Here is a 20,308-nt window from a genome sequence, read left to right as displayed (position 1 = left end):
GAAGCCACCGCAATGAGAAGCCCGCGCACCACAACGAAGAGCAGCCCCCGCTCGTGGCAACTAGAGAAAGCCCACGGACAGCAACGACGACCCAGTGCAGCCAAAACATAAATAAAATTAAATTTAAAAATTAAAAAACAAAAAACCCCCACACGTGCTGTGGGTAGCCAATTCAGAGGTAGGAACATTCAGTGCAGAAGTTACTGACAACACAGCTATAGTAGAACTAACTGAACAGCACACACTGCTTGTGAGCAGTGGAGGGGATATTATAGACCCCTTCCCTTGCCATTTTGTACTGGAATCACCTATTTCTCTTTGCATCCAAACTTCAATGTGCTGGCATGTCACTCGGGGATCGTTTTCAAATGCAAATCCTGATTCAGTAGGTCTGGAGTGAGACCTGAAACTGATTTCCTGACTAGCTCCCAGGAGATGCCAACGCTGCTGCTTCACAGACATCTGCTGGAGCTGCATGGCTTTCACTGGGACCGTGCCTCACTCAGATTTCAATCCCAACTGGCAGCACGTAATCAGACCTTTGAGAGCTGTTGCCTAGACGAGTTAGGGGACTTGATTTAGGGAACAGAGCCAGAATGGAGAAAAGGCAACCCTGCTTGTTTCAGCTGACACCTCAAAAGGCAGGAATTGGGCACCTGAGAAGTCAGGACCTGGCAGACAACATAAAGATTTGGGGTTTCTGGCAAGTACCAAATCTACCGAATCTTGCCTGCATCATAATTCCATTGTTTCTAGGGAATCTGTGGTAAAAACAATCAATACTGGTTCTTTGTATGTTTTTACTTCTCCCTGCCCACTGTCCCTGTCCACTGGCTTATATCCAAAACACTTCCTATTTGGTGATTAAGATTTGCTCTGAGTTAGAACTGCATTTTGCCTCATCCACAGAAATAAAACCAAAAATCCCTTTAAGAAAACTAAACTTCTTTTTGCTATAAAAATATTCACTCTTAATAATTCTACTGACATACAGAGTATGTGTCCCCATTAATGAGTGAAGTCTTTTCAGGATTACTCAAGCTCTGCCTGGAGGAGTGAGGAATCTGTGAAAGTAGAGCAGACCCTGCATTAACACAGCTTCTGCTCTGCCCATCTACCAATCGGGCTCTGATCTAGACGCCCACCCTCACTAAGGAGAAGTAAGGTTCTTGGCACACAGGCTGTTGATCCCTTGTGGAGGTGCTGTCCAAGATGCTTCAGCAGGCACCCTCCTCTTCATGGCCTAGATCATTTGTAAGTTTGGGGGCACCTGTCATCCTGTCAGGACATCTTTGGATGCCTTGGAAAGCAAATTTATTCCAGGCCCAAGTTTGTAGAACTTGCATACTCTAGAGTGAGAAAGATGTACAAGGAAAACGAAAAATAATAAACCAGGGTCAAGGACTGGAGAAAAAAGGCAGTATTTTAAGAAAGGTGGTCGGGAAGGAGAGGGGGCTTGCGCAGAGAACTGAAAGAAAAGATTGGACATCAGAGAGAACAGCAAACTCCAATTTCCCAGTAAAGAAATATTAGTGAAAACAGGTTTCCATAGTGGTCTTGGTACTGGCTTGCTTTGCTTCTCCGTCACTCTAGACAGGGATGGTAAGGACAGGAAGAAGCTGGGGGTACAACTGAGTGAATCTGAGGACCTCTTCTGGTCTAATAGCTCTTTTTGGAGGGAATACAGTCTGGATTCAGTCTGTTGTATAGAATGTTTTCAGAGTCAAATATAAACAATTTGATATAAGAATAGCAGCTGAAGAACATTCTATTCTGCCAGTGTATAGACAGCCTCACAGCACGGTAGGCAGAGAAAGATCTTTCAACTTCAGAGCCGCATCACGTCCGCAAGGTGATGGGAAAGTTTAATAACCAGAATCTCTCTCCCCACACTCACCTCACATCTTCACCCTGACCTTCCTAAAGTGAAGGACGAATTCATCTTCAAAACTCTCAGGATCTTCCTTACCTATCATTCACTCTTAGCTTAAATTCCATTCATGATTTGGCCAAGGCTCAGGTTTCTCACCCTCATCACTTTCTCCTACACACATACCCTAAACTACTTTCCCCCATCAGTTTAGAGGTGTGATCTTTGAACGTATCATTTAAATATTCAGATGTGCACTTTTCTTGGTATGCTTACTCATTTTACCTCAAAACTTAAGGTAGGGGCATGGACAGCTTCTGTTTATTTTTGTAATCCTAGAATGGTTATAACACTTCTTCAGAGCCTGTTAGAAATTTAATATATTAAAGTTGCCTCTAAAAGCCATTTCTGTACCCAAGTACTTCCTCACCTTATGCACGGCTTATCAGGTACTTGGAAAGTAATTTGTGGCCTGAGGCCACTGCCTCGAAACCCAGGGGCAAGGGCTCACCAGCACTGGTGGGGAGGAGGCCACGGGAGCAGCTTTGTCAATTGGGTTACGATTGGCTTACAAAGACCAGTAGAGCACAACCCATGCCTCCTCTATTCCCAAGACATTACAGATGAGATCTTTCTCCCTTTGGGAAGGGCGGAAAATAAGGAACTCAATCAATATTTCTTCTTCTTTTTTTTTTTAATTTGGCCACACCACAAGGCTTGAGGGATCTTAGTTCCCCGACCAGGGATTGAACCCGCGCCCTCGGCAGTGAAAGCGTGGAATCCTAACCACTGGACCGCCAGGGAATTCCCTTAATATTTCAAGTGAAAACTTACGTGAAATTCTCACCCCATCTTCCCAACAAATTCTGCCCACATTCTGTTCTTTTTTCACTAAAGACAATAAAGTGACCTCCTCCAGAAAATCTTTATGAAGCAGGACTGAACACAGGAAAACAAGGTTTAATTTGCACAAATAAAGGAAAATGTAGACAAGGCTGGGGGTATGGGGGAGACAGTACTGACCAGAGGGCTTGATTCTCCAGTGGGGCAAGGGGAGAGAGCGGCTTAAGTACAGCCCTACCGCATTCTTGTCCAGTGACCAAGCACCTTGGCCATCCATGTGACAGATGGCCTGTCAACCCTCCCCCACCACCGTGGGTGCCTCCAAAAGAACTGCCACTCACCACAGGGCTGAAGAAACTGAAAAAGTCACTGCAAGTTTTCTAGAACGTGGGTAACAATATATTCCCTAATTATAGCCTAAGCCCTGCTCTTGCTGGATTTCAGTTTCTTCAGCTGTGTAACTGGGAAGACTCGATTCAGTGTTATCAGAGGGCCTTCCTGAATTTAGTATTCTGAGAGCGAGGGTTAAGAACTAGAGGAGACTGAGAGAAGAGATGTGAAATTTGAACAGTGAACGTTGGGGAAGCTGATTGACCCATAAAATTAGTAACTGGCCTGAGAGCAACAAACTCCATGTTCTAGTTCTCACTTTTCCTGAATTTCCTAAGCCACCCAGCAGTTAAAACAGTTGGAACTTAGTACAGCACACCCATCATCCATGACCCCTCCCCTAATTTGTTTCCTAAAGAGAATAAGCACAGTCCATTTTCCGTATCTGCGGGTTCTGCATCCGTGGATTCAGCCAAATGCAAATGGAGTATTTTCAATGCACAACCCATGGATACGGAGGGCTGGCTGTAAGGACCTTGAGCATCCGTGGATTTTGGTATCCACGAGGGTCCTGGAACCAACCCCTCGCGGATACCAAGGGACAACAGTATAAAATGCCTAATTTAACTCTTAATTGCTAGCAATAGACACAAAAGGTCAAGTTTTGTGTAGGGATCTTTGAGCCTAAACCATAAAACAATTCACTTTTCCAAAGCTCTTTTTCTTCCAGAAGAAAACTCAAACCTATTTACCAGGTTACAGAAGTTCAGTTTCTATAACAAAGTTCAAATTTTCTATCTTCTACAGGCTTACTGCTACGAGTATTAGCTGTAGAGGAATTAAGAAATTAATGTAGAGATTATCACACTAGAAAGCTTTTATGCTTCATAACGTGCCCGTTGCTCCAAATAGATAAGGTCATGAAATTGACATATTACAATCAATTTAGGGGATGAGATTGTGAGGAATTAAGTATAAAATCTTAAGTATTCTTTCATAAAATTAAGCCTTTCTGGTGAAAAGGACATTGAGATATTTTGTGAATTCTTGAATAGAGAAAGCGTAACAGGATGTGTTAAGTAACTTCAGATGGGACACATTTATAGGCACACATTTATAAAGGACCCAAAATAGGAAAGATATAAGTAAGAGTGGGCAGGTTGGAAGGAGTGCATATGTGACAGTTTGGCTCCAGTAAGCTCTCTTTTCCCCAGGAAGAGCAGACAGGGGGTGTTTCTGGGGCCCAGACAGGAAATGGGTCTGCAGAGCAGAAGGGAGGGCTGAGAGTGCCATTCCAGCAGAGCCCACAAAAGTGGACTGAGCCAGCCAGGACACCAGCCCTGCAAGTCTGGTGGAGGGTTAGGGTCTAAGGAGCCAAGGCCGCGGCTTAAGCATGTCCAGAAAGTGATAATTCTGTTGTATATCTTCCATACAGGCTTTCAATCTGGAGGCTTTTGTGTCATTGGTACGCATTTTTGCAGACAGTGGCAGAGCTTTGCCAAGGGCAGGCTTGGCAGTGAGGATGGCTCTTGGGCGAGATGGCAAGAGAAATGTGAGATTCACCCTGTGGATGAGAGGGGTCTAGGGTACTGTGCGGCTGAGATAGGTTCTCTCAAATACAGCTGAGCCCCAGAGGCAATTTGATGATGTTCCATGTGTCTCCCAGCCTCAAGGAAGGTGAGCCCCCAACGTGTGTTCTTCAGGTCAGGTTGATCTGTACTTGGGAAGTTTTATACTTGACTGCAAAGCACAGTTGGTTTTATGCACTACACCCCCAGTAATAAGCCTAGAACTTCTCTTTATCCTTGGCATCCTATACAAATTCATTCTGCAAGAAACTAAATATGAATAGTCTGGAAAACCCCGAAGCAAGAAGTCTTCCAAATCATTGTGTTTATTAAAATTTAGTCTCATGTTATCAGTCTCAGGTACCAGGCTAAGCAGGCATTTTTGTGTTTTAATTCGATACCCAAATGGCCTGATGTAGGTTCTGTTAATCCTATTTTTATCATTGGGTAACAGTTCTATGGTTAAGTGATTTGCCCAAGGTTGCTGCTGTTGAACTTTAGACCATACTCCTGCTTTGTTACCTGTGTCCCATCACAGATTCAATGCCCTTGATTCCTTATGTGGGTATGAATAAAGTAGTGATCCAGGAAGACACACAGAGGTACTGGCACAAAGGGGCTTTGGGATCTAAGTAGCGTTTACATGTTTCCCTAGCAGACATGAGCTGGTTGAGATGACTTCTGGTCCAAAGCCCCTTTGTGCCAATGCCTCTGTGTGTCTAGTTTTAGAATCCAATGTGAATATCTAGGCCAAAAGATAAACAAAAAGTAGGCCTAGCATCAAGGGACATGAATGGACCCAGAGCAGGCAACTGAGTCAGTCTGGCAATGCTGGAAAAATATATTGATTATCAATGCTTTCTATGAAAAGATTCGCAATTAAAAGGGGAGAATGATAGAAGAAATTTTCACATATTGAGGTATGGGGAAGTCCTTCCGTCTTATACATGATTTAATTTGCACTTTAGGTTAACCAAAACAGCCTGATTGTGGCCTATTAAACATACATTGTACATCTGCTTTAACCATTAAGGAAAAATGTATTAGTATTTAGTATTACAGATACTAAAACCCCCACCAGGTGGAAGAAGTTAACTACATGATTACTAGACTGTAGCCATGACATAAGCTGCCACAATTCTGAGAGCTGGCCTCAAAGAAATGGGAACAAACTGACCCTGGAACTGAAGATTACTGTACTTACAAAAGTCAAGATGACACTGATCAGACCACAGCCTGACCAATTTCAAGATGACTGTGCTCTTTCTGCATGTAGCCCCCTCCCTTCACCTGTAGAAGCTCTTGTCCACTGATTGTTGCGGGGGGAGTTGGCCTTTGGACAGGAGTCCACCGTCCCCCCTCAGTTGCCGGCTTGAGAAATAAAGCAAACTTCCACCAACCTTGCCTCTTTATTGGCTTTTGAGCAGTGAGCAGCTGGACCACACTTTTGGTAACAGTCTCACTCCTGGGCATATATCTGGACAAAACTATAATTCAAAAAGATACGTGCACCCCTATGCTAATAGCAGCACTATTCACAATGGCCAAGACATGGAAGCAATCTAAATGTCTTTTGACAGCTGAATGGATAAAGAAGATGTGGTACATACATACAATGGAGTATTACTCAGCCATAAAAAATGAATGAAATAATGCCATTTGCAGCAACATGGATGGACCCAGAGATTATCATACTAAGTAAAGTAAGTCAGAAAGAGAAAGACAAATACCATATTTTATCACTTATATGTGGAATCTAAAATATGACACAAATGAACTTAACTATGAAACGGAAACAGACTCACAGACATAGAGAACAGACTTATGGTTGCCAAGGTGGGTGGTGGGGGAGGGAGGGATTGGGGGTCTGGGGTCAGCAGATGCAAACCATTATATAGAGAATGGATGAACAACAACATCCTACTGTGTAGCACAGGGAACTATATTCAGTATCCTGTGATAAACCAGAATGGAAAAGAATATGAAAAAGAATGTATGTAAATGTATAACTGAAACACTTTGCTGTATAGCAGAAATTAACACAACATTGTAAATCAACCATACTTCAATAAAATAAATTAAAAAAATAAAAAGCAGTTATTTTAATATGAAGTTACCATTTACCACAGACTGTTACAGAAGTTAAAACAGTACACAGTGAAATATATAAACAGTTTTTATTGAGATGTTTCAGCTCCTCTTTTGTCAGGTTAGTCAGTTTGTAAAGAGGTTAACAATTCCTGTAGAAAAAGAGACTTGAAATTAGAGAATACGCATTATATTAAAACAAAGCAAAAACACAGAAGTGGTTGAGCTGTGTGGAAGTTAGCAGAGATCACGGGATGGGAGGGACATAAATTTTAAGGGTAATGTTAACTAACCCTGAATACACCTCACTCCACCCCACAAGAGTACTGAACTCCTTTTGGAAGTCCACCAAAAGCCAAATTTCTTGACTACTGTTTCAGATGTATGTTTCACTTTGGTTTGAACAACAAGAGACTGAACAGAATATGAAATCAAAAAAGTTACTGAGCATTCATTTGGTCTACATGATAACATCATTTGCCAATAACAAAAAACTCTTTAAGTTAACACTGCCTACTTTCACCCTGCTAGGATTTTTTGGAAGGGGCATTTTGTGACTGGATCTCACCACCTGTTTTCCTCGAAGACAGTTCCCAGGCATACCTCTTCATCATAGGCTTCATTGACAAAAGTCTCACTATTCATTAGATTCTCCTCTTCTTGGTTATTTTCTTTATGGCAGGTCAAATTCCTTGATGATGCTGTACTGTTTCTAGAAATCAGAGAAAGTCAAAAGAGTTGTTCCTTAAGGTAGAAGCTGGGAATGGGCCATGGTTAGAAATGGCCAACTCGTCCCCTATCAAAAGTTGTTATGGGAACTATGCCCTATTTTAAATGTCCCTTTAACAAAGAACTGGCCTAGAATGGCCAATACTTGAGTCAGTTATGATTTGTTACTAGGCATTCACTTAACTTCCAAAATGATACATCTTCTCAATTGAGAGGAAACTAGGAAATTGGAGTCAGTGAGAACTGAATCCAAAAACAGGTAAGTAGCAACTGGACACAGGTGAGTTAAGAAAGCAGGTTAATGTAGAAGACAGGCCTGACTGACAGAAGCCCAAGGGAAGCACCTCAGTTCATCTTAACATTAACCAGTTGGCTGGCTATTGACCAGTGTTACTTTAGGCAAAGATATATCATTTCTCCTGGCCTTTTCTTCAGTCTGCAAAGTGAAGGCTGGGCAGAGGACATGTAACTTGTAAGGATTTTGGTCATCTCTGTAACATCTCTCCATACACAGGCTGCTTAATGTCCTTTGCCAATATGTTTATCTAATCAATTTCTTCAGTTAGTGTATCTTCCTAAAGCTTATTTTGTCATCATTCTTACTCAATCATTTTTGAGTTATTCTTGTTTGTTTCTTTAACTCAGTGACTCTTGCTTTTAGACAAAACTTTATGCTTTTGCCTTAAACCTCTCATGAGTTTATTTCACCTCCTGTCAAGGGCTATGTTGTGTCCCCCTAAAATTCATATGTTGAAGTCTTAACCCCTAGTACCTCAGAATGTGACCATATTTGGGGATAGGGTCATCAAAGCAGTAATTATGTGAAAAGGAGGTCATTAGTGTGGGCCCTGATCCAATAGGACTGGTGTCCTTATAAGAAGAGGAGATTAGGACATGAACATGTACAGAGAGAAGACCACGTGAAGACACGGGGAGAAGTCTGCATCTACAATCCAAGGAGAAAAGCAAACCTCAGCCTCAGAAGAAACAAACCCCACTGACACATTGATTTCAAACTTCCAGCTTCCAGAACTGTGAGAAAATAAGTTTCTGTTGTCTAAGACACGCAGTCTGTGGTACTTGTTTAAGCAGCCCTAGCAAACGAACACACCTAACAAATTTTTCCTCCAGACGGTCATTGGCCCTAACTTTGCCTCATTGGAGGGGACTCTCCTGACATCATCCCTGAGACTGTGTCACTGACTGCTGTTGAGGCAGATTTTATCTGCATAAATGCCACGTACCCCTTACAATATTGTTTGTCCCAGGTCTCACTCAAAGAGATGGTCCCAAGTATGATTTTTCCAGGTCAGCATCCAGGCTGCTTTGTTGCTCAAATCTTTTCTCAGAGGGCAAATTTCTAGAGTGGGTTCATATCTCCAATGTCATTAATCTTGTTTTAATTTTATTTAATAAGCCTTCTTTGGAATAAAATCCTCCCATGAGGACATTAGTAGCTGCTCACCGTTTTAATTTGTGTTCTCTTCTGAAATATACAAATGCTCCCAGAAGGACCAGAACAGCTGACAGGGCTATGGTTAAGCTGAGGGCCATGTGGCCAGGGGCAGGTCTACGTGCTGCTTCTTCACAGAACTCTCCGCCGTATCCCATCAGACAGCTGCATTTTCTCAGCTCTCCTTCCATTGTACAGATTCCCCTTCCATTACAGAAATCACTGCTACAGAGCAGAAGTTTTCCCTTCTGTGAGTCCTTGGGCTGAACTCCTTCCTTGGTTTCTGGAGTCTTGCTGTCTACAGCAGGCATCAGAGGGGTTAGCGTTTTTCTGACAGGATAATTCATCGCCTTTGGACCTGGAGATTTAGCCTTGGTAGACTTGGTACCCTGGAGAGGTTGGGCAGCTTTTGGTGTCAGTCTTTTTCCAGCCTCTGACATTTTAGGTGTTGGTGTCGAATGGGTTTTATGTGGATAGGTACCTACAAAAACAGTAGGTGTGAGTGGGAGTATATACACAAGTTTGTCATTGTAAATTAAGACTATTTCAGAAGAACAAGAATTGTAGTGAACTTAACCAGATAAGTTTGAATTTATGAAATCATGATCACTACCATTACTTTTGGCTAAACAAAAAAACTATTAAAAGCTGATAAAAAACTACATATCTTAAGGCACTTAAAATACTTCGTTTTAGTGGGCTTCCCTGGTGGTGCAGTGGTTGAGAGTCTGCCTGCCGATGCAGCGGACACGGGTTCGTGCCCCGGTCCAGGAGGATCCTGCATGTTGCGGAGCGGCTGGGCCCGTGAGCCATGGCCGCTGGGCCTGCGTGTCCGGAGCCTGTGCTCTGCGGCGGGAGAGGCCACAGCAGTGAGAGGCCCACGTACCGCAAAAAACAAAAACAAAAAAACTTGGTTTCAGGACCAGTGTAGTCTATCATACCAATCTGTCTTCAAATGATGGTGAGCAGAGTTTTAGCCAAGGTCAATCCCACCAGTTACAAAAATGTTTTACTCCGTAAGGATGAGTGTAGTAGATCAAAGTAGTAAATATCCAGACTAGAAGGATTAGGTTTATTGGTAAATATTTCAAATTTTTTGAGTCCAAGTAAACTACGTTTATCAAGATGTACAAGTTGCAAATATTGAACCAGATTTGATGGCAGTGTGGGAGGGGCATTCATAAAGCAGGGAGTAGGCAACAGGGTTCTAACCAAAGAGGAATCCAAGAGTTAAGTTTGTGTTTAAGGCATTTCACCATATTCTCTATCATTGTTGGCACAAGTATTATTCCTCACATGGAAGACAGAAGTACCAGGAGTGAAAACAGCAGAACTGGCAAAAAGACTACTTCTTGCCTCTGCCCTAAGCTGGCATCACAGGAGGATTTCCACTCCTGGGCATTTAGGGTCCTTGATGGTAGGGTACATCCAGAGGAAGTCAGCCTAATCTTATACACCCAGTGCCACTTCCCCCAAAAAAGCTTTATGTAGAAGTCAGGGTGAAATCGTTAAGAAGCAGAATCAATACTTGGGCCCGGGTCATCAAGAATGGAAGAGCAAGAGAAGGCTAGGTTAGGTCAGGTTTCTGGTTTCATTTTAAACCAGAAACCTAACCTAACCTAAAGGGTAAAGGTGATAAATTTCTCACTCATTTACCCCCATCCTTGAGTCACTGCCAACACAGCACTTTCAACAAAACCACCCTTATTTGCTAAAAAATAGAATCAACTCTGGGAATCAAACTCGCTTATCTTTCCTATTTAAGATGAAGTGTTTAGAGGTAATAAGTGGTCTTCCAGTTAGTCAGGTTTTAGGGAAACAAGAATTTAAGTTGAGAAGTCAAGGAGAACTCTTCACTGTAAGGCTCCTTTTCCAAATCTCTTCCTTTACTGGTTATGACCAGTTTCGGTACCAAGCCCACTGTCTCTTTGACTCTACAGTGAAGGGGACTTTGATACCAACGGAGCTATAGCTGGTGGTTCCAGCAGAATTAGGTATTTTGGTCACTCAGCTGACTGGCCACGGTGACATCTTCCCATGAAGGCACGATTTGGAACAATATTTCTGTAACAACCATCTGAGGCTAGCATTTAAGTACTAACATGACGGTGTTATACACTAATATGACAGCTTTCTACACATTCTCTTGGATTCCTTAACAACTCTATTAGATAGAAAGTGCTATTTCCACATGAAAAAGGGGGAACCAAGACAAGTCAAATAGTTTGCCCATGGGCTTCCCTGGTGGCGCAGTGGTTGAGAGTCTGCCTGCTGATGCAGGGGATACGGGTTTGTGCCCCGGTCTGGGAAGATCCCACATGCCGTGGAGCGGCTGGGCCCGTGAGCCATGGCCGCTGAGCCTGCGCGTCCGGAGCCTGTGCTCCGCAATGGGAGAGGCCACAGCAGTGAGAGGCCCGCGTGCCGCAAAAAAAAAAAAAAAAAAAAGTTTACCCAACTGCTTACCCCCTAGGCGATGCTCACTATTGTGATCAGTTTCCATGGACTGAATCAGATCTGGGTTAGATGAGTGCTCTTTCAAACAAAATACACTGTTGAGCCCTGTGGAGCACACTCTCATACAGCCTACTGTAAAATCAAATCAGCGGGGACATAAGCTTTTCACAAAGAGTCCACATAATCTATATCCAATTGCCCCCAGTTAGAAGTTTCATAATGTTCAGTTTCAAGAGTACACAGTGAGAAGGAAGTAACAGTTTAAAGGATAAAATCTTGAGGGACACTGTGGAATTAGATATTACTAAAGGTAAATCACCATGGTGACCAGTGGTGGGTCCTGGGTAGGAGTTACTCACAGTCCATTTCATCAGATCCATCCAGACAGTCAGCACGACCATCACAAACCTGCGCCACAGAAATGCATTTCTGACCATCCTTACAGGATTGTGACGGCGCAGAGCATCGGACAGCTTCCATACATTTCTTTACGTCAGCCAAGTAGTACCCACTGGGACATTTACAAGTCTGCCCTTCCGGGTTTGGTAAACAGATATGGCTGCATCCTCCATTGTCTTTTGAGCAACGGTTACTACCTGTGGATCCCCACCCCCCAAAAAAAATATTGATTTAGACTATTTCAGAAGGGTCTTCTGCAAACTTTTGCAAATAGACTATCAGAGTTAGAGGACCCAGATGTTTTTTCCCAGAGTAGATAGCTTTTCAATTTAATTCGTTTTAGCCAACTAAGTACCAAGTAATTGGTGATTCTTCTTCATGGATAAGGATGGTTTTAGAAGGCCAGGAGTTCAGACAAAGGACCAGCTTAAGAAAACTTGAGGTGAACTCTGGCCCATCCAAGATCCACTGTAAGTTCTCTTTCCCCTTTGCACCACGTAGCCAACATTGGAACTAGAAGGGCCTTAGAAATAAAGCTCTCTTTAGATGAGAGCATGGAGGCTGTGGTCTCTCTCATCCCTCTAAGAGTCACAGATACAGAGAACAGATGGGTGGTTGCTAGGGGTGGGGGTTGGGGGGTGGGGGACAGGAGTCTGATTAAGTCAGCCATTTATATCTAAGACTTCTATCTCAAGCCTTGACTTCTAGTGGTTTTACCTCCTGACATATTCCAGGAATTCTGGAATAGATTATGGATATATTGAAGATAAAATGTACTTCAGAGGTGACAGGGACCCTCCTTCTGGTTCTCAGAAGTAAGTGATAGATCATCATCACTTGGATGACCATTTATTACACTGAAGAATTCTAAAAAGGTTCTCCCCACAAAGCCAAGACTTCAGGAGTTTAAGCATGACTCGTACTGGTTTATAAAGTTTAGCTTTCAAAAACCAACCAGTGGAGCAGCACTCCCTTAAGACTAATACACCCATCATATATGGTAGTGATAGGTATGGTTAACTATTTAACACTAATTATTGTTGGTGTTTATCTCAGCTAGGAACAGATTTCATCTATTACTATGTTAAGCCCAGCATCACCCTCCTCAAACACTCAGTTAGGCATCTGTGTCTATAAGAAAGGTGGAGAAACACATCTGAGCACCTGGAGTTGATATTTCAAAGTTAACACCACAAGTAGATACAAGTGACAATGAGTAGAATGAAGACCAGTTTCACTTTCGAACTAAAAGGGGATTTCGATTATATCACAGCTGTAATTCAGTCTACAGTAAGAGAACTTAAAATAGAACCCGAGTATACCAAACCCCAGCCCAACATCCTTACCACCATTGTGTCTACTAGCTCCATAACAGGACTAGCTATATATGAGAACCAGACCATACATAACGCATAAAGATAAGAGAGTTATGCAGATCTACAGGAATGTGCCAGAGAAATATCTTAATGGGAAACACAAAAATATTCCAAGGAGATATTGCAGGATGGAACAATCCCTTCATGGGGAAATTCAGTAGACTTCAGTGTTGTTATAATCACTGCAAGGTTGCTTACCCTGTTGGCTAAGTTTACTATAAACTTTTAAATCCACAATCTTCTGATCTACTTGGAACCACTGGTTTTCTGAAAGTTCTGCTTTGCTGTACCAAACTTTATTGATTTGGGCTGAAACAAAAGCCAGCGAACAATCATTAACAGAAGTGATATTTTGTCTTATGACCATTTCCTAGACAAAGACCATTGCTCAGTATGAAAACTGTCACTCATCTGCAAAAATTCCAGGTGAATAACAAGAGTTTTAAGAAGAGACATGCATTTTTCTAAATCTTGTTTCTGGGAAGAAACTTCAAGATCAGTAAAAAACAGTTCTATGGCTTTGTTGAAAGTAAAGTCCGATGGAAGTTACATCCAGCACATTGATACACATCCAAATATAAAGACAGAAAATTAGGATACGAGACACCTAAATGCAGCTCATGCAATTGATGGATAATGATTTTAAACATTGCTCCAGAACAGTATTTCTGAAAATGGCTTGTCTGCAACAAGAGTCACCAGGGGATCTTAAAATAAATGGCAAAGGTCTCACCACATACCTAATAATTTAGCATCTTTGGGGTAGGATCTGACAAGTTATTTTTGCAATTTTCATGAGACCAGCAAAACTGGTCAATGGACCAACACTGGGAAATATAAAGAGACAGATTTACTTTAAGCAGCATTTTCCAGTTTTACCAAATCTAGATTAGTCAGAAATAATATACTAGAGTACTGTGGTTTAGACAATCTCTTTGAATACTAGAAATACCTTGCAAGTATAGAATGCTCTACAGTTCATCTAGTACTTTCATGTGTACTTAGTCAACCGAGACAGGTACACTTGCTTCATGTTATAGGTTACAGCTACTAACTGACAAAGCAGTTTTACCACCTATTTCCAATTCCTGACCCAGTTCTGTCTGTACCATACCCTGGTGTCCTCCAAAGCCAAGAACCTCATATGACAGCCACAAATCTCAGGCAGAACAGGATTAAGCATATTGATATATAAAGAATAACCAAATAAGTAAAAGCTCCTCTAAAGCACAGAATCACTATTAACATATACATGTTAAATTAGGGAAGTTGCTTAGCTATTCTTCCAAAAGAAAAGCACTGCCAAAGATCAGTGCTAAGCAGTAGCAGCTTCGCTTTAGATACCCACTAGTTAATTCAGCTCACGAAGACAATCAATTGTAGAGTTAAGACCTACCATCATCCACTGTGCTCCAGAACATCATGCCTTGGCCATACGTAAAGAGGTTAAGGCCCTGAATTCCTCTGCGGTCTAGTCTGTATCGAGAGCCATCCTGTTGAATACTTTCTATGAGTCCTCTCCCTAGAAGCAGAGGTTCAGTTAATTTCTCGGGGCCCAAACAGCTGCACTCCATCCTGTAGCTCTTTATGTCTTGTTCTGCCTCCCCTCCAGGAGATCACTGTCTGCCATGCATCTTTTGAAGACCAGTTCTTATTAATTCTACTCTAACAGTAATACACAAAGATTTGCTCATGCATATTTGTTAAGTTCTTGATTTCATTCCTTCACCAAAAGGCAACGGCAGGACTCTCTGGGCTACCATATGCTGCTCAGGATGGGGAATGATTGTATTTGTTTAGAAGGTGGTGCAGAAAATGTAAACTCAGACCTAAAAGCTATTTGAAGTTATAGCTGAAGACCAGAAAGCAGAACATCTCTATTTCTCTGGCAGGGTCCCTCACACTCAGATTTAGGGTGTAGAAGATAACTGCTTACCAGGATCAGCCCAGTACAATCGGGTCCCTGCATCAGAAAAGGTCAGGCCCACAGGGACCTGGGGTTTCTGCCAGAGCACCTTCCTCTTGCTGCCATCCATGGAGGCACATTCAATGCTGGAGCCACGCCTACCGTCATCCTGGGGACCCAGGTCCACAAAGCACATGACTGCAGTCGGGGGGTGGAGCACGACAGAGGTGGGGCGGTAAAGACTTTCACTGAGCAAGACCGTGGCATACTGGCCTTTGGAGGAAGCTACGTTGATGTAAGGATTCTCACTGTCAATCCAGTATACGTGTCCACTCAACCAGTCCACAGCAAGGTCAATCACTGTGCCCTCCACAGATATGATTTTCCTCCAAGAGAGCTTTCCAGATTCTTTGAGCCTCAGTAGCCAGATATCACCCTTATTCAACTCAGACAGGTAGAGTACCTTCTCCTGGACAAGGTAGTCCATTGATGCAAGCTGGTTCACATTGGTAAAGGGAAGAAGCCTATGTTCTGGTAAAGTTGCTCGTCCTCCTGAAGCTTCTAGATTTTTCAGATAAATCTATGGGAAAAAATTAAGTGGATGGCACCAGTTGAGTCTAATTTAATTCTTCATCTTGATCTTGCTGTTAAGATACTTAAATTCAGATTTTCATATAGTCTATCGTCTAAAAGCAGATCGTACTTCCCTCCCTTCCTGGAGCTTCAGGCACTTAAAATTCCTTGAATCCACGTGCTTTGAAGATTTACTCCTCTGTGAAAGGCCCTCCCCTTAATTTTTAAAATTTTTATTGAGATAAAATTGACATATAACACGGCGTGAGTTTACGGTGTACAACGTGTGGATTTGATACACTCATATGTTAAAGACCCTCCTCTTTAAATGAGATTCCACTTTTAAGATCTTACTGAAACTGAAGTCGGTCTTCCAACCCCAAAGTATGTTTTGTCATTTTAAAATGCCGAAGTCGACAAGTCCTCTGGATGGTAGAAGGTAGGGGTGAATTGCTTGTTACTACCTTTTATCCTCCTATGATTTAAGAAAAGTTCCCTCACAAAATATACTTGCCCCCTAGGTTAGAACCCAGCTGAGTTGCTTGTATTTGGAATTACTCTACATCATCAGCTAGGTGCTTGGACAACTCAACCAAGTTAAACACACTGTCAGATTCCTAACCTCACTGTGTTCTGAGGTACTAAGCATTTCTTAAGGAATTTGAGTAGAAGTGGTCTTCATTTCATAGCTACCTTGTTTTGGTCATCATAGCTCCCAGCACACAGTGACTATTCAAATTTAAATTGCATTTAAAGAATATGCCAAGGGGAATTCTCTTGAATTCAAGAGAATTCAAGTTACTCAAAGTCTGAAACAGACTGAGGCCCAAGCACAGACATGTGACAGGATAGGACAGTACCTGCATGATAACTGTGGGCAACCCAAGGAACAGAAATGCAGACTCCTTGAGTGGAACACAGTTGATGCCATCATCTGCAAGCACGAGTCCAACTGGGCAATGACAGCTTCCCTTGGATTGCGGGCTCAGAAGGCACAAGTGAGAACACCCAGTGTCCAGACAAGGATTCGAAGACCTGGGCTGTAGCACTTCGTGCATTATCTGGAAGAAAACAGCTAGATGTCACTCTGCATTGCCGAATCCTTCAAAATGGCAAGTGGTTCAATCTTGCCTTTTAGTCATTATAGATGGATGTCACTACAGTTTGTCCTTGGGCAGCTCATACACATAGCCTTTCCAGGGAGGATCGGGGATATTTTGAAACGTAAACTATAGACCTTAAGTCCGTAAGGCTGCTCCAAACGCTTGATGAGGACAGCCCTGTTCTTGCCCGTCGTCTTTTTCATGCGCTGTACTGTTCTCGTCTTCATTTCAGACCAGAAGACTTCATCTTCAAACACAGCAACCAAAAAGGGGCTCTTGATTTGTGTTAGCTGCAACATCTAAAATGGTGATGGTGAGGTTCCCGGGGTGAGTTTTACACAAGGCACATGACATCTCACACCAGCCTAATACCAAAAGAACACTTACGCGAATACCAGTACCGTCTAGATTGACAGAGCCAATGCAGTGAAATTTGTCATCAGACCAGAATATCTTCCAACTCATCTTGTCGAGAGCTATGCTAGTTGGCCAGCCAAGACCTTGATTGAGGAGTATTTTTCTGCTGCTCCCATCCATTCCAGCTTGTTTTATTTGAGGTTCTCCTCCAATTTCAGACCAGTACATTAACCTATGTGGATAAGTCAGCCTTGAGATAAAGTGTTACCTCATGGAAAATAACATCCGTTCATTCCTTAAAACACTGATTTACAGCCTAATTATTTCTTTCCCTCAAAATTAAATTTGGTCTGTGCCTTAAGCATAATTTGTAAGATAGTAAAACATTTTCCTTGAAATTTTATGGTGATTGTTTATTTATCACTTAGGGATAAAATACCTATAATGACAGCTGTACAAAAAGTCTAAGAAATATATTAGTCCCTAGCCTGGAAAATATCAATCTTTTCTGGGCTAGCCAATCTTTTGGGAACCTGCCAGTCTTTTCTGGGCTAGCAAGTAGGCTAGTTCCACATGCAGATGTGTGCCTCAGAACTCATTCTTGGTCACAAGTCATTAGATGCATCAGGAAGCTCCTGCCAATTTTCTGAGAACTACGTTACCAGATTCCTGGTTGGAGGTATTGAAAAGGTGAGAAAAGCAGAGGGAAGGTATCTGGTCTGGGTCACCTCTGGATCCCGACTGTTGCTCTGTCTTGTTCTTACATTTGATACACATGGCCATCCCAATCAGGGCTTAGCTCAGACAAGTTGGAAATGCTGTCTACAAGTTCCTGGCCCTTGCAGAGGGAAGGGCTCTAGACAAAAGAACCCAGGCTCCACCCACACACCCAATTACTCTGCCCCCATCACCACCACCAATCACATTACTGTAAATTAAACACAATCCTTAGTTTCATTCTCCCTCCTCCTGCCATTTTAAAGCCATAATAATTTTCCACTCTGAGGTATATTTGTTTATTTTAGCAAAAGAAAGTATAGATGGGCCACCAGGTGAGCACACCTACATCTCACTTTCCGGAAATAAAGGACTTTTTCCAGGAGCTTTCAAAACAACTATGTATGGTTGACTCACATCGTCATAAGATCTAAAATAAAGTCAGATAAGGTTTCTGTTCACTCGTTCTGTGTTGAGGGAACACAACCAAAGTAGAACTAAAGAAGAACAACAAACAGACTTGACGAGGCATTGTGACACCTGGACTCACCCATTTAGGGGATCTAAAGCCAAAGATCGTGGTTGGTTCAAGTCATTGTCCAGGACGATCGTGTACTCAGATTTTCCTCTCCAAACAGCAGTCAACTGAATTGCTAAAATCTGACCAGCTGTCCCATCTGTCCAGTAGAGATTCCTCCCAATCCAGTCAACCGCTATATAGTCTGACTTTATTCCTGAAGAGAGGAAACCATTCAACATGTGTACTTAGGTTAAATTATAGGTTTTTGCAAGCTTGAAGCTCACAGGCATCAGACTTGCATGCCATGTTAATTCATTTTCCAACTGGTATATGCATCTCCATCAGAACAGTCTTCATTTAAATGTTCCCAAAGTACTATTTGTAGAGGAAGATGACCATTACGAGTAATGATCACTGACTTATTGTTGGACTTCATATCTATTGAGATGCATCTTCTCATTTCTAAGCAACTAGCAAGGCTTGATCCCTTTTTGTTAAGGAGGTATAAACCAATGTTTAGAAAGTTCATGGCCACTCATCTTATTTTTCATGCTACGTGTATTTAGTAAGGGCAGGATGAGAGTCTCTATAAGGGGACATACCTTTCACCACAGTCCCTTTCTTCTTCGTGTCCATGCTTATCCATCTAATACTTTCCGCACTGGTATCGGTCCAGAAGACTTTCTGATCCACTAAGTCATAGTCAATAGAGAAAATAATCAGGTTCTTGTCTATAGTTGCCAGAATATCTTCTTTTAAGCTCCTCAATCCATAGAGGAGTAGCTTAAACTGAATTGCCACAAGCAGGATCGGTTCAGTACCTGTCAAAAAAGAACTGCTTTCTTAAGGAGTTTGAACAGGGAACCCAGCACTGCTAAGGAATCAGAGGACAAAGTAGTTTTTGCCTTCTCATTGCCAAGGCTGTGAAACCATCTAGCTGGCATCTAAGTAGTTCTTTCCTTCATGTAACGGTTAAGCTAATACCCATGGTTTGAAGATACTCAGAATAAAGGCATAATTAGCTTAAATTGAAAACCACATTTACAACTAAATATTTGGGGGTAGTTGGGTAGGAAAGAAGTGCTTTTCAGGGCTTTGGATATTTATTCTAACTTCTGGTAAGGCTGACCCATGCATACAGAGGTTCAAGTTATGATTTTCTTATAATAATGCCTTATTGGTAGATACTTTCAGACTTGAATTCAGTCTGAAATACGAAGTATAAAAAGGGAGCTTTGGGATTGTGCAAGTCTTGTTCTGAAGACAGATAAAGCAGGCAGGAGCACTTACGACCTAAGAAAGAGAGATGTGCATTGGTTTTCCTGGACGATTTAGGACCTCCAAACTCTCGACCCACAGCTTAGGAGATACTCCCAGCTCGTTTACCTGTTGCTTTACAGGTATGGCCATCAGGCTCCAGCGAGTAGCCAGGATGACAGGTGCAGCTGTAGGAGCCCTTGGTGTTGATACAGGTCTGACTGCAAGGCTGACCACCCAATCTCTGGCATTCATCCACATCCTCGCAGATTCGGCCACTGCTTTTCAGCTCAAAGCCTCGCTCACAAGCACATACCTGAGAGAGGTTGGAAAACATGAAGACTTTCTGAAGACAAGTACAATATTGATAAAAGGACCTCAGCCTTGATATAAAAAGCACATGGCGATACAATCGATGTCAGCACCTCAAACCGTTCCTGGAACCGACTTCATCTCGAATGCAGTCACTCTCTCCATCTCCTGCCGCACACCCCACACCCCTGCCACCACCAGGGGCCCCAAGTTATCAAAGGTGCCCAGTTCAGCCCAGGACGCCCAGACCCCAGCAGAATCCGTGAGGAGACTCGTAGACTTCACTGAACTGGTTTTCTGCCAATAGAGATGTTACTAGGACCAGACATCAGCACAGTTTTCTTCCACTTGCCCATCAGAATCAAGTTCACCGTGTCTAGCCACCCAATAATGCCAGACCAGAACACGGACAGTCCTCCATTGAAGGGGAAGTCATATTCTAAACACCCACAC

The 20,308-nt window shown here is 42.5% G+C and overlaps 1 protein-coding gene across 1 annotated transcript in view; it reads right to left on the bottom strand.

Annotated features, from left to right (window-relative positions):
• Nucleotides 1-6,841: 6,841 nt before the first annotated feature.
• Nucleotides 6,842-20,308, bottom strand: part of LOC308608194 (low-density lipoprotein receptor-related protein 2-like) — a gene marked incomplete at both ends in the record, with an annotated part of 36,437 nt that continues 22,970 nt past the window's right edge. Inside the window, 13 exons of the mRNA XM_081220918.1 lie at nucleotides 6,842-6,851; nucleotides 7,268-7,411; nucleotides 8,894-9,362; nucleotides 11,695-11,931; nucleotides 13,309-13,419; nucleotides 14,507-14,632; nucleotides 15,047-15,596; nucleotides 16,450-16,650; nucleotides 16,827-16,991; nucleotides 17,080-17,281; nucleotides 18,317-18,500; nucleotides 18,889-19,107; nucleotides 19,673-19,859. Of these exons, the coding sequence (XP_081077044.1) occupies nucleotides 6,842-6,851; nucleotides 7,268-7,411; nucleotides 8,894-9,362; nucleotides 11,695-11,931; nucleotides 13,309-13,419; nucleotides 14,507-14,632; nucleotides 15,047-15,596; nucleotides 16,450-16,650; nucleotides 16,827-16,991; nucleotides 17,080-17,281; nucleotides 18,317-18,500; nucleotides 18,889-19,107; nucleotides 19,673-19,859 (2,805 nt within the window). The remainder of the gene's footprint in view (nucleotides 6,852-7,267; nucleotides 7,412-8,893; nucleotides 9,363-11,694; nucleotides 11,932-13,308; nucleotides 13,420-14,506; nucleotides 14,633-15,046; nucleotides 15,597-16,449; nucleotides 16,651-16,826; nucleotides 16,992-17,079; nucleotides 17,282-18,316; nucleotides 18,501-18,888; nucleotides 19,108-19,672; nucleotides 19,860-20,308) is intronic.

Source organism: Mesoplodon bidens, assembly GCF_964165515.1.
Source record: "Mesoplodon bidens genome assembly, chromosome: 20".
Lineage (NCBI taxonomy): Eukaryota > Metazoa > Chordata > Mammalia > Artiodactyla > Ziphiidae > Mesoplodon > Mesoplodon bidens.
Note: the sequence above shows the minus strand (reverse complement) of the source record. Positions and strands in the feature narration are given on the sequence as shown.